We start from the raw sequence: 13,235 nt of genomic DNA on the forward strand, positions 1-13,235 counted from the left end.
GGGTGGAGGTGAAAGGGTTATGAATAAGGAGGGACTCAATGGGTAGGGTTTATGTTTGGGATGAACAGGTTCTTTAAAAGCACAGTGGTGATGGTTGTACAACATTGTGGATATATTTAATTCCACGGAATTGTGCACTTACAAATGGTTAAGATGGTAAATTTATAGGTTACCCTAGTTAAAAAAAAGAAAGAAAAAAAAGAGGGGAAAAAAGCAGATGCAGCACACAATCTCTTGCAGACATGACCAATTTATTCCAAAAATTCAAATTTCAGTTTGGCAAAGTATATCCAGGGACAGAGCATTTGGGATAGTCATTTCATTGGAAGCAATCACATTTTCTAGAGCTAAATGTCCAGGGGGTAGTATCTAAAAGAAAGAAAGCCAAACTTTAAAAAATAATTTAGTGTGTGTGGGATGATAATCATAAATATTTGCAAAGTCAACAAAACAATCAGCTTATACAACCAAGGCATGAGAAATGCTTATGCTAGTAGTACTCTTTTATTCAATTTAGTTCAACATAAAGTAAGCACCTAATTTATTCAAGACACTGGGCTAGCTGCTGGGGTTGAGGTGGAGATACAAAAATCACCAAGACACAATCCCTGTCCTTAGGAAGTTTACAACAACACATATAAAAATGAGTACTATAGGTGAGGTATAAAATAACTTCTAAAAACATGGAGGAGAGTTTACTTCTCAATAGAGATTAAAGTCAGGACTCCCTTAAATTTGGTGCTGTGGGTGACACAGGATACAGCATGCCAAGTGAAGAAAGTCTGGTGTTTTATGCATGGCTTGGCAACAGGAAATGGACTAGCTCCTCTAGAGCAGCTTTAAATGTGTGAATAGGGAAGGTATTTATTTTTATTTTAATCCCTCTTGTCAATGTTAGCCCATTACAAGAGATGGACTGGAAGTGAGATCCATTAAAAAAAGAGTTTGAGGAAGCAGGGACATGAACAGGAAACACCATTTCATAGTTCAGAGTAAATTCAACCCCGTGTGTATGTACATCTAGTAGCTTAAGGAACATCATCAAATGGGGGGTAAATCCATCTGGAGCACCACAGTTCATCATGGCAGAACATGGTGTCTCTTGTCAGACTGTAAAACTAGCTTTGGCTCTTGCCAGTGGAGGATGTAATGCTACATGGAAATTGGGAGTCCATATTTTTACGCATGAATTAAAGTCTTTAAACATTACTATGTCCTCAACCCCGCAAAAATTAAGAGAGCTTAGAAGAGAGAATTTGGGGAGAGAGAGAAAGTCGTTCTAGGCTAATGGATCTAATGATGACTTGGCATGCTGTATTTCCTATTTAAAAAATACAGGATGAGCAAGTCTTTCCTGAATAACTTACTATGTGTCGAACATACCTCAAGAGGAATTTTAACGGAACATACTACTAATCAAACATCACAGTTTCTGCTTTTGTAATTTACACAAATTACCTTAATTATAATACTTTAGGGAACATTTACAAACACAGTATGTAATATTGTTTTAATATTATTCATCAGCCTTAACTTCTAAAAATTTGGCTTATATTACCCACCCCCCCAAAAAGAAAAACCCCTACTTATAAATCTCATTTTCCCACAGAATTAATTCACCATCCAACTTTAAAAATAACTTTAAAAATAAAAAAAGAGACCAATAGTAAACTGGAATGCTAATACCTGCCAGGCTTTGATAAAATAAAAATAAACAACTTACATAAACAGCACCTCATGAAACCAAAGCTTTCTTTTGAAATACAAAGTTCAATTCTTCTTGCCCTCTTAGAAACTGCTAATCAGAATCCCCCATTCGCCCCCCACTTCAATCCAGGAGCCATTCTGGTTAAGTCACGTAACACACAATATTTTTAAATTAGCATTAATAAATTATTGACATGGTACCATGAGTAGCTATTTTTAAAAACCAAAGCAAGTCAGAGGACTAGTAGAACAGATATAATAACACACTGAAATGATTTAAAAGAAAAAAAATTGTTAAATGTACCTTATCCTGGTCTTGTATTATTTCAAATTAAAAATCAAAGGATGAAGTATCATTTCAGACCTATATACATCAAGATGCCAGTTCTTATAAAAATGTACTTTAGTTGTAAATGCTAGGTTATGCAAAAATAAGTTTATATCAATTGTATTTAACTTCAATGAATTTCCCCCAACTCTAATATTAAAAATGTTAAAAGAACTTAAATTTTAATGGCAAAAAGTTCCTATTTTCCCCATCTATTAAAAAAAGATTTTGTTTTCCCTTATTAACATACAATGCCCTATTGTTAAGGCACAACTTTTTTAGGATAAAAATGAAACCATAGTTTAGGTTTATTTTATACAACAGTTACGAGACAGACTTTTTGTAGGCATATACTGAAAATAACACATCTCAAATTCAACCAAGATCAAAAATGAAAATTCAGTTTCTATCCAGGACCAGTCAACACATAGCAAGATAAACAGTTACAGCTAGAAAAACCCAAGTAGTTTCTATTTTCAACCTGCCAAGGATTGTCTCCATAAGGCCATTTTCAAGGTGTTATCAAGGAGAGGCAAGCTGGAGAGATATATATATACATATATATATTTTTTTGAGGAATAGGGGGTGGTGGCGCCCCAGCTTTACTTATGCTTGTCACCTTCAAAACCTAAGTGAGATCCAATTTTTGAACATCTGAGACAGCGGCAGAGTTCCTGATTCCAAGGCTCAAGGCAGATGTTTGCTCTGCATCCTCCCTCTGCTACTCTTCCCTGGAGCTGTCTTTCCTCTTTCCCACCCTCTTCTTAGCCACTGCCCCTCCCTTACTTCCTCTGACCTAATTTTCACAATATTCAAAGGGAGCGCCCAGCAAACAGAATTTGCACAACTGTTACTTAAAATACATGAATCAAAACATTTGTTAGCTTCATCATACAGCCATAAACAGTTCATTTGAATGTTGCTTTAAAATCAAGAAAACACACTAAAATCAGAGGAAAGAGGACAATTGAATACCAGACAAGTATGATCCACCTTGTAGGCCCTTTGTAATCTCAACTGAAATAAGGACAGAAATATGAAAACAGAAAAAGTAAGTTTTCTTAAGCAGGCTTATATACCTAATTCTCATACTTTCTGCATTTTTCATTCTATGAAGAATGGATCTGAAGAAATGCTTTGTAAAGACAGAAGCACTAGATTAGACTTGACAGTGTAAATATTATGGTTTTGAAGGTCATTTTCCTTTACCTTTTGAGAATAGTCTTTGAGAAGTAATGATGAACCAGAACTCTGGCCCGGCTTCATCTCCCTGACCAGGAACTTAACTAGAATCTCAGTTCCACCATAAGACTTCAGCAGTCTACCTTGAGAGAAGTAGGTCCAGGAGAGAATTCAGGGGTTTAGTGTTGGGAAATAATACTAGTGAAGAAAGAGGGGCAGATTTGGAAGAATATCAATGGGCTGGGGAACCAGGGAACGAGGTAGAGATGAAGGGCAGAGCAAGGAGACAGCTAATAAACACTGAAATCACTGACGCTACTGCTTTTACTAAATGTGATGTGTAAAACTCAAAGTTTAAGGGAACATTGTGCTCTAAATGAGGGCAAAGATAAAGGAAACGGAAGGAAAGACTAGGAATTGGAGAGGTGAGGCTCACTAAAAGTTCAACTCGTTATTTTTCTACATTTTAAAAGTAATTTTATTTATGTAATTCTGGAAGATACTACATGCCTCACTTATTCATGGTGTTTTACTTTTACTGGTATGTTCTGGCACAATAATGTCTCACATAAATAAATATAAATACTGTTCTTTGTACTTATATTAGTTCTGTGACGTTTATCAACTTTTAGAAACAAAAAAAAAATTAAAGATGAATTTTCCAAAAAAGCACTTAAAAACCATTAGTAACTAGACTATCCCCAATAAATTATAAAAATAACACATTTAACTGTCAGCCAATATCTTAATTTTTGCACATGACACAAGCCCTTTGCAAAGTTATTATCTACATGCAGATTAATGGAATAAAAATAAAAACAAAGCAATCATGCTTGCTAATATGATCTAGTTTCATTTCCATTAAATTAGAAAGTTTCCATATATTGAAAAAAAACTCCAATTAAATGCCATTTCCTAATATGCCAGCCTTCTTGCCCCATGTTTGACACATTACAATTAAAATAAATGTTTATATCATGACTCTGGAAACAGTATATGCCTTTGCCATCTCTCCTGAGAAAAAAATGCTCTCATTTCATTGCAAAGTAAAAAGATGAGGTCTCTAGTATTCTGTTCTAAATCCCTAAGTCCTGTTTAAATATCAAGTGATCCAACTACCAAAAACTTTGTATTTTCGCTGAACAAAATCATACCTATCGAGGCCCACTACACTATCAGGTTTGTGACCAGATGCTAGAGACTGAGTGGAAACTTGTGCATCATGCTTGATTCAGTTCCCAAAGAGCAATTCAAGGGCTCTGGAAACCGTGTAAAATGCAGACCTAAAGTTGTATGCACATTCCACCAGATGAGGATGTCCATTCTTTGGTCAATTTTACCTCCAAGATAGGAAAAGAAACCATTGTTTTAAAGAAAGAAAAGAAGACAATGAGCAAACCCCTCTCCCCCTGCTATCAGTAGGTTATAAAATATAAGGACATCTAAGTCACATGAAATAACAGTATTGTTTACACGAAATTTCAATACCACACAGACAAATCCAACATCCCAATGAACTTTCACAAAGCAAGGTTCTGATTACAGTGACATAGTGAACATGCCACCACTTTTCTTCAACCAGATTCTGCCTACTGAAATAAAACAAAAATTAATCAAAAAGTAACATTAACCTTCATTATTTTAACCTGAACAGAAACTTTAAAGTATCTTAAAATTTACTACTTTGACACTATGTTAGATCCATTTATTAATGGTAAAAGCAACCATATATCATTCTTGATGAGAGAACCTCTACATATAAACCTGGCAAATTTTTTAAAAAGTACTAAAACAGAGCTTTTGAAAATAACGAAAGCTAGCTCAATTTATATAATATTAAATGACTCAATTAACAGAATAATTTATACTTTTATAGTGCATAATTTATCCCTAAGGAGAAAGCGTACCAAAATCCTAGTGTTAGCCCTGAAACCTTAATCCAAACCTTATAAGTTAAAGACTAAATGTTGGTCAGGAGGGAAAGGATGGAACCATGCATTGTCCACAGAGCAAACAAAAGCAACAGTAAGATGGCAGAAATGTTGACCCCATGGTACAAATACACTTTTCTGTACCAAAACAAAACACACGCACACGGAAATTACAATTACAACGCAATCATCATATAGCTATACTCTGGACTAGCTGGTGAACCTGTTATTAAAATTTCAAAGAAAAAAAAAACAAGTTAAGCGTTTTCTGTTTTAATCCATAAGAAATATTCAGTAACAACAGATAAATAGAGCACTTGTTGCATATTAATGAACATGTGGCTTCTTGTGCTTTCCATCTGAATTAGGGGTAAAAACCCCCAATTACTTTAGTTTCAATGAGATACAATTGTAAAGTAGTATTAAATCTACACAAAATCAATCCTTTCTTCAGCCCAATTATGTAGGAAAGTACTAACAAATAGTGAAGATTCATGATGTTGTGTGAAAATGGTGACTCATAACAATGTAGACTCAGCTATAGATTTTAATTCATATATATGTGTGTGTGTATACATATATATATATACACACACACACATATATATATTTACCTTGTGTATGACAACCGTACGAAAATAGTCTCAAAAATAAAGACAATACTTGAGACACGAAGCAACCCACTTTCCCTGATCTTGCATCCTATTACAGGGAAAATAAGTCTCTGATGCTTCATAAATACTTTAAAAAGTTCAGGATGGCCTTAACCATGCATAGTCTCCACCGACGCTTTGAATTTGAAGCCCCCAGCGTTTCAGGCTGATTGTTCAACTCAGGAAGAGCTGTGACCTGTGATGGACTTTGCTTATTTATGTCCTGTCTTGTCTAGATCTGGGAGTTTTCTGACCAGAGCTTGGTGGTTCATTCTGATGCTAGCAAGGAGCCCTCCTTCAATGCCATCAGAACCAGTGTAACTGATTTCTTCACCACTCAGGGTAGTCATATGTCCCCCAAGGGCTTTTAAGATGGCATTCCCAGCACATATATCCCATTTTTTGATGTATGTCACATGGATATATAGATCAGCTTTTTCTTGACTCTTATCAGGTACATCCAAGAGTGCTAAAACTTTATAACCTAAAAGATAAACAAAGAATTTAGGTTACTATTCAAAAGATTTCAAAAAGTAGTTTATTTAAGAGTACATTGTAAAACATAACAGCACAGGACATGCCAGAGTTCTCGATACTATCTCTGCAACTGCGAAATCTAAAATTACATAAAAAATAGTTTTGTTCTCCTGGTCAGTTGGTTAAGCATCTGCCTTCTGCTCAGGTCTGATCCTGGATCCTGGGATCCAGCCCTGCATCAGGGCTCCCTGCTCAGTAGGAAGCCTCCTTCTCCCTCTGCCTCTCCCCCTTCCCTGCTCATGAGCTTGCTCTCTCACTCTCTGCCTGTGCTCTCTCACTCTCTCTCTCAAATAAATAAGATTCTAAAAAAAAAACTCATTTTGTTCTTTTTTTTAAAAAAGTTAACAGCATAGACATTATATTAAACTCAAATGAGTAAAAGATACATTGTAAAGTAACTTATGAAGCTATTCTCAAGTAAAACATAATATACATCTATTAATCTTTTAAATTTAAATCTACCTTGTGGTTGTTTTCTACAGACCTATCGACGTATCACTATGTACCACTTCCTGTGGAATACTACACTGAAGCTCAATGCCCACAGGTTTCATTTGGATAGCTAGAACACTGGATTTGAAAGAAGACAAAATAACACAATCTTAAGCCCTTTTTGTAATGAGGCAGAATTTTTTTTAAATTTAAAAATAAACACAGAAGAAAACAGGTCTAGAGTCTGGTTTATCCTTCCTACTGGGTATTCTGAACATTACCTTTCCTAACTAACATTAACAGAGAGCTTATAAGAAAATAATGACGTCCTACTAAGTAAGGTACATTTATGTAATCACTAAATTCAAACTATTAGGCTTAAAAGTTTTAATAAGTATTACTTTTCCCCTTATTACTGTGGTGAAAAGATTTTCAAACACACATTTCTGGCCATACTTTGTTATGTATTTGAATTAAAACACTTCTGTCATATTAAATAGCACTCAAAACAAGGGAGGGCAAATGGCCTGTGAGCCAAATCCAGGCCACACACTGTTTTTGTACAACCCTCAAGCTATGAATGTTTTCTTTGTATTTTTAAAGGGTGGTAAATAAAACAAAAATCCAAGAATAGTATGCAAGGGAGTCCACACGTGGCTCATAAAGCCTAAAATATTTACTATCTGGCCTTTCAGAAAAAATAAGCAGACCCCTGATCAATAACACAGGTAATAAAATACTGCAGAATACTGTAAGCTGGGTGGCCACCAGACTCTGGCTCATCCCATACATGCAAGCTGGAGTTCAAAGGTGTTAAAAGTGCCCTGGGATTAGCCATTCTAATAACACTTCTGGTGACTCCTGGCATCTTTCTACCACATGAAACATCGTAATGTGCTTGATCTCCCTTCTTTCCCTGACATTCCTACAGTTAAGCTAACAGCACAATTATTTTGAAATTAGATCATATATAAAACCACTATCAAAAAATAAATAAATAAATAAATAAATAAATAAATAAATAAAACCACTATCAATGGCACATCACTGACATGAGGATGCTTTTGTAGTATTTGAGGAACAGAAATCACTGTTGTGAGACTATTGTCCCTCCTGTGAGGTTGTTTCTAATAAGAAGGCATGTAGGACTTGAAATCCCACCCTAGAAAATGAAGTAGGAGACTGTATCTGTCTGCAAAGCACATCTAGCCTTACTTTTTGCCCAAGCACAGGACAACCAACTCCTTCTTCCAACGTAAGCCTTGACCATGCTGGGGACACTGGACACACAGGGGAGTAGGCACGTACCGGCACCACCAGCTGGGATAATTGTAGTCTGGTTTCCAAAAGTCTGAAGAGCAACTTGTTTGACCATTCCTGAATGCGAACGTGACACAATGATCCTTGGGGTCTTCTCATTGTAAGAAGTGCGGGCTTTCACATTGGACCCACCATCTACCATCGCCCAAGCTGAAAAACAAACATAGTATGCATGAAAAGCACTGAAGCTTTCTGAAATGGGAACAAAGTATCAAGAGTTAACTGACAGAAGATCCCTTTCCACAGAATTACTTGTATCACCCCCCCAAAACAGAAATGCTTATTTTTTTCCTGAGAACGAGTAACATTTAACGTTTTTTACATTAAAATAGGCAAATATTAAGACAAAGCTAAAAAAAAAAAAAAAAAGGCCATGTGATCCTGCCCAACCAGAGATAATGACTACTAAAAACTTGGCTTAAGAACTCCTAGGCCCCAGAGCTCCCTGTGAGGTGCTGAGCTCTTACTGGGATTCACTGCAACTCAACAGCGCTTGTACCTAATCTAATCTGGCTTCCCTCCTCTCTTACACAAATTTGATCCCAAGGGCATTCTTTCCTGAACATCCTGCATGCTAATCTCCATCTCAAAGTCTGGCTCCTGGGGAATTCAACTTGTGACAACCTAGGACAGAAGCACAACTCTGTTACCCTGGATAATTCAAAATTTAAAAATAGGTTTTTCTCCTCACTACCTCTATTTTTTATACATCCATGGTTTTTCACTTACTCACATATTGGATCAATCTCCTAAAGAGCTTTATAAATATAAAACAACTAAAGAGGTGAGTGAAGTTTACATATCTGCTATATCAGAGAATATAAAAAGAAAATGCTCTAGACTTCAAAATACAACAGAAATGTGTAAGGTGAGGAGACCCTAGAAATGGCTTGCAATGTTTTTCTAGGCTTGGAAGTTATCTTCATTGACTACCAAGCTACACAAGAAAACATACTTACTCAGTATTATCCCAACTAGACTGTTGTTCTAGCAGTCACTCATTAGAGGGTAAAACAGTCCACCATGGCTAGCAACGAAAGCCGCTGCATTACCACTTACTCTTGGTTGCAGGAAAACAATAAAAAAAAATGAACAGAGTGTCTGGGTTTCTGGGTGGCCCAAGGATGATGGCAGTCCCCTGGATCCCTCTCACACTTCTGTCTAAAGACCACACATAGCCATAAGGAGAGCAACACCCTTAATCAAGAGCTAAAGAATGAGCAGGAGATGAAAAACAGTCATAAACAGAAATAAGAAGGAAGGGAAGTAAATACTGAAGATCGATTGGTAGAGTAAGTGCCAAAGCTGACCCGAGTGTGGGGAATACAGCAGGAGCCGCACAGAAGTGCCAAGAAGCTGGAGGACTCTCAGCGGTGGTAGAACTCCGAGAACAACAGTCAAGATTTCCTCCCAGAAGGAAAGGGTCGCAACTAAAATGAGAAATACTCAAAGTAGGTCTGAGACATGGCAAAAGAGCAGCGACAAGAGGAGACATGGAGAAGACACAGAGCTAAAGTGAAGTCCTGACAACAGACCACATGACATCCAACATCTTTCAGAAAGTCTCTGAAGAGACAATTGAGAAGACAGCAAACAGAACTAAGAAAAAGAAGAGGTTAAAGATAAGGGCCTTCCTGAAACAAGACAGGATCCAACAAGACAGAAGAATGATGAAAACAAAACAAAAAAAAGATGCCTAAAAATAAAGATAATGCTTTCCTTGCTCTAACAGAAAAGAAAGTTCTTGAACGAGAACAACCCAAATTCCTTTTCTCCAGCCACCTTCCCACCAACTGCACAGTGGCCAGCCCAAATGGGAATAAGAAATCTGAACAACTGCAATGTCCACTGAAAAGCAAAAGAAGAAAACACAATGAATGACAGTTAAAATATTTCAGGCTACTTGAAAATTCTATAAAGCAGAATAAAACTGTAATACAACATTCAAAGATGATTAAAAATAATAAGCAACAACAAAAGAACATTGTAGAACAAAAAAAAAACAACTCAGGAAAGATAAATAAATAGGAAGATATGAAATTGGAACTCACATAATACAGGAAAGAAACCACAAACAATAACGACAAAAATAATCACTTAAGACTTAGCACTAGATCACAGGATACACAGAAAAGCAACAGATCGGTCCAAAGCATAGCAAGCAATGAGAAAAGCAAAAAAAAGTAAGTGAAACAAACAGATAAAAGGGACCAGAGAGAAAGTAATAGAGACAGAAGTCTGTGAAAGAGTCAATACACATATATTAGGAGTCCCCAAAAAAGAAAGAATGAAATAGAACTAATCTTTAAAACTTTGATTCAAAAGAATGTTCCTGAAATAAAAGGACTTGAATGTCCACACTGAGAGACATACTTTGTAGATATCTGCCCAGAATGCCAACTCTGAATCTGAGATATATCATAGTTCTATTATTAGACTTTCAAGATAAAGCTCTTTGGCATTCCAGGCAAAAATACCAAGCTACTTACAAAGGAAAGAAAATCGGATTATCAGCTTTTCTGCCAGCAAGATTCAACATGCACACACACACACAGATATTACATCAGTTCAACAGTTTCTACCAGTTAACCAAGAAACAAGAGTGTACAGTGGGTAAAATAGAGCCCTACTAAAATCCCTGTCTACTGGGAACTTTCAGAATATGACCTCATTTGGATATAGGGTCTTTGCAGATGTAATTCAAGCTGAGGTCATACTGGATTCAAGTGGGCCCTAAATTCAGTAATTGGTGTTCCTGTAAAAACAAGAAACAAATACCAAGAGAATGTAAAGTAAAGGCACAAACTGGAGTGATAGGTCTATAAACCTGGGCATGTCAACAAATGCTGGGAGCTGCCAGAAGCTAGAAGAAGCAAGAAAAGATTCTTCCCTTGAGCTTTCAAAGGGAGCATGACACTGCCAACAACATAATATCAGACTTCTGGCTCTTAGAACTGTGTGAAAAAATAAATTTCTATTGTTTTAAACCTTCTAGTTTGTGGTAATTTATTAGAGCAGCCCAAGGATAGAGGGCTACACCAAAGAGTTTGTAAGCAATTGAGAGTCTTTCAAGAATCAAGGCTACAGAAAAAGCTTTTAACGTGTAAGAACAGGTAGTATGACCTCGATGAGCTAGCTCTCCTAAAGTAATCTATTAGAGGACAAGCTTTTATCCAACTGAAGGATGACTGAAGAACTCTTAGCAAAAGCACTGTTGGTCAGCACTGAATAAATTTAATTGTGGATTTAAAAGGAAACCAAAGATAGGAATAAAGGTGGAAGAATAAAAGTGTGTATGTGTTATCTTACACTTGATTGGTAAGAGTCAAAGGATATCATTTAAATCTGAAGAGTTGAGGAGGAGAAACACATTATCAAAAAAGGTATAACTGATTAAAATGGGATGGTAGTCAGATAGGCTAAAATGAGCAGATTTCACTGTTACTCACAGGGGAGAACCAACAGACGAGACCTAACCTAAAGGACCATATAATGGCATTTTAACAAAAAGATATATAAAAAGGTGTTAGTGACAGCAAGCAATGAGAAGAATAGACTGAACTTAAAAAATAATGCCTGCCCTTTCACAAAGATGGCGCCGAAGGCGAAGAAGGAAGCCCCTGCCCCTCCCAAAGCCGAAGCCAAAGCAAAGGCTTTGAAAGCTAAGAAAGCGGTGCTGAAAGGCGTGCACAGTCACAAAAAAAAAGAAGATCCGCACGTCACCTACATTCCGACGACCCAAGACCCTGCGTCTCCGAAGGCAGCCCAAATACCTTCGAGAGAGTGCCCCCAGGAGAAACAAGCTTGATCACTATGCCATCATCAAGTTCCCCTTAGCTACTGAGTCAGCCATGAAGAAAATAGAAGACAACAACACACTTGTGTTCATTGTGGATGTCAAGGCCAATAAGCACCAGATCAAACAGGCTATGAAGAAGCTCTATGACATTGATGCGGCCAAGGTCAACACCTTGATCAGGCCTGATGGAGAGAAGAAAGCATATGTTCGACTGGCTCCTGACTATGATGCTTTGGATGTTGCCAACAAAATTGGGATCATCTAAACTGAGTCCAGCCGGCTATAAATCTAAATATAAATTTTTTCACCGTAAAAAAAAATAAAAAATAATGCCTGTAGTTTGCATTGCACTGGATATACAAAACTCTGTGAGATCTTAAATATATTTTTTTAAAAAAGGGAAAAAAGTCTCCTTTTCCCTGAAAAAATAACATCTGTACCCCCTGGAGGTAGTTTTTACTCAAAGGCCTTACTTAGAAATTGGTGAAGAAGTTAAACATGTATTTTGTCTTTCTATTAGGAACTACCTTTCAGGATAAACACATAACCCCAGTTGATGAAGAAATTTCTCAAAAGAATTCTAGTTAATATATGTAGGAAAAACAACAGGATTAGAAAATCCCATTTCAGACTATAAGGGAGAGGAGGGAAACTGAGTGGGGAAAAATTAGAGAGGAAGACAAACCATGAGAGACTCCTAATTCTGGAAAACAAAGGGCTGCGGAAGGGGAACAAGTTGGGGGAAGGGGTGACTGGGTGACAGGCACTAAGGAGGGCACTTGATGGGATGAGCACTGGGTGTTACACTATGTGTTAACAAATTGAATTTAAATTTTAAAAAAGGAAAAAAAAATAAGAAAATCCCATTTCACATCTTTAATAGATCTTAAAACTATTATGCGAAACGTTTAATAGAATCCTGATTTCAAATGGCTCCAAAATATTTCTCCAGATACCTGCTAGCAGCAAGAGAAGCAAAATAATTTATAACAGAGATCTGGTCGTGACCACTTTAACTATCTTATAGCATCAATAATAATGAGAAAAGATAATTACATGTCATATAAAATGATGCAGGAGGAAGTGTACAAAGGATACCTACAACATATTCCTGACAAAGATCCTTAACCTTAATCCAATCAAGGTTTCAGATCTAATTTTCACTTTATAAGAAATAGATGATGAAAAGTAAACAAGTTAAAGGACACTCTGAGGAAATAATCAGAAGAATCCAAAAAGCAGAACATTATGTAATAAGTAACTTGATCTCAACAAGTCAATGTCATGAGGAAGAACAGGACTAGAGGTTATTCTAAAATAAGAAAATTTAACACAGCAACCAAAAA

The 13,235-nt window shown here is 36.5% G+C and overlaps 1 protein-coding gene across 7 annotated transcripts in view; it reads right to left on the reverse strand.

Annotated features, from left to right (window-relative positions):
• Positions 1–234: 234 nt before the first annotated feature.
• The window catches only part of BPNT2 (3'(2'), 5'-bisphosphate nucleotidase 2), a 38,514-nt gene continuing 25,513 nt past the window's right edge, over positions 235–13,235 (reverse strand). For all 7 annotated transcript variants that reach the window (XM_025477778.3, XM_049103693.1, XM_049103697.1 and 4 more), the window contains 2 exons: positions 8,079–8,240; positions 235–6,285 (listed from right to left, as the gene is read on the reverse strand). In XM_025477778.3, coding sequence (XP_025333563.1) covers positions 6,014–6,285; positions 8,079–8,240 — 434 coding nt within the window. In that variant the 3' untranslated portion in view covers positions 235–6,013. The remainder of the gene's footprint in view (positions 6,286–8,078; positions 8,241–13,235) is intronic.

This window comes from Canis lupus, chromosome 29, assembly GCF_003254725.2.
Source record: "Canis lupus dingo isolate Sandy chromosome 29, ASM325472v2, whole genome shotgun sequence".
Taxonomy (NCBI): domain Eukaryota; kingdom Metazoa; phylum Chordata; class Mammalia; order Carnivora; family Canidae; genus Canis; species Canis lupus.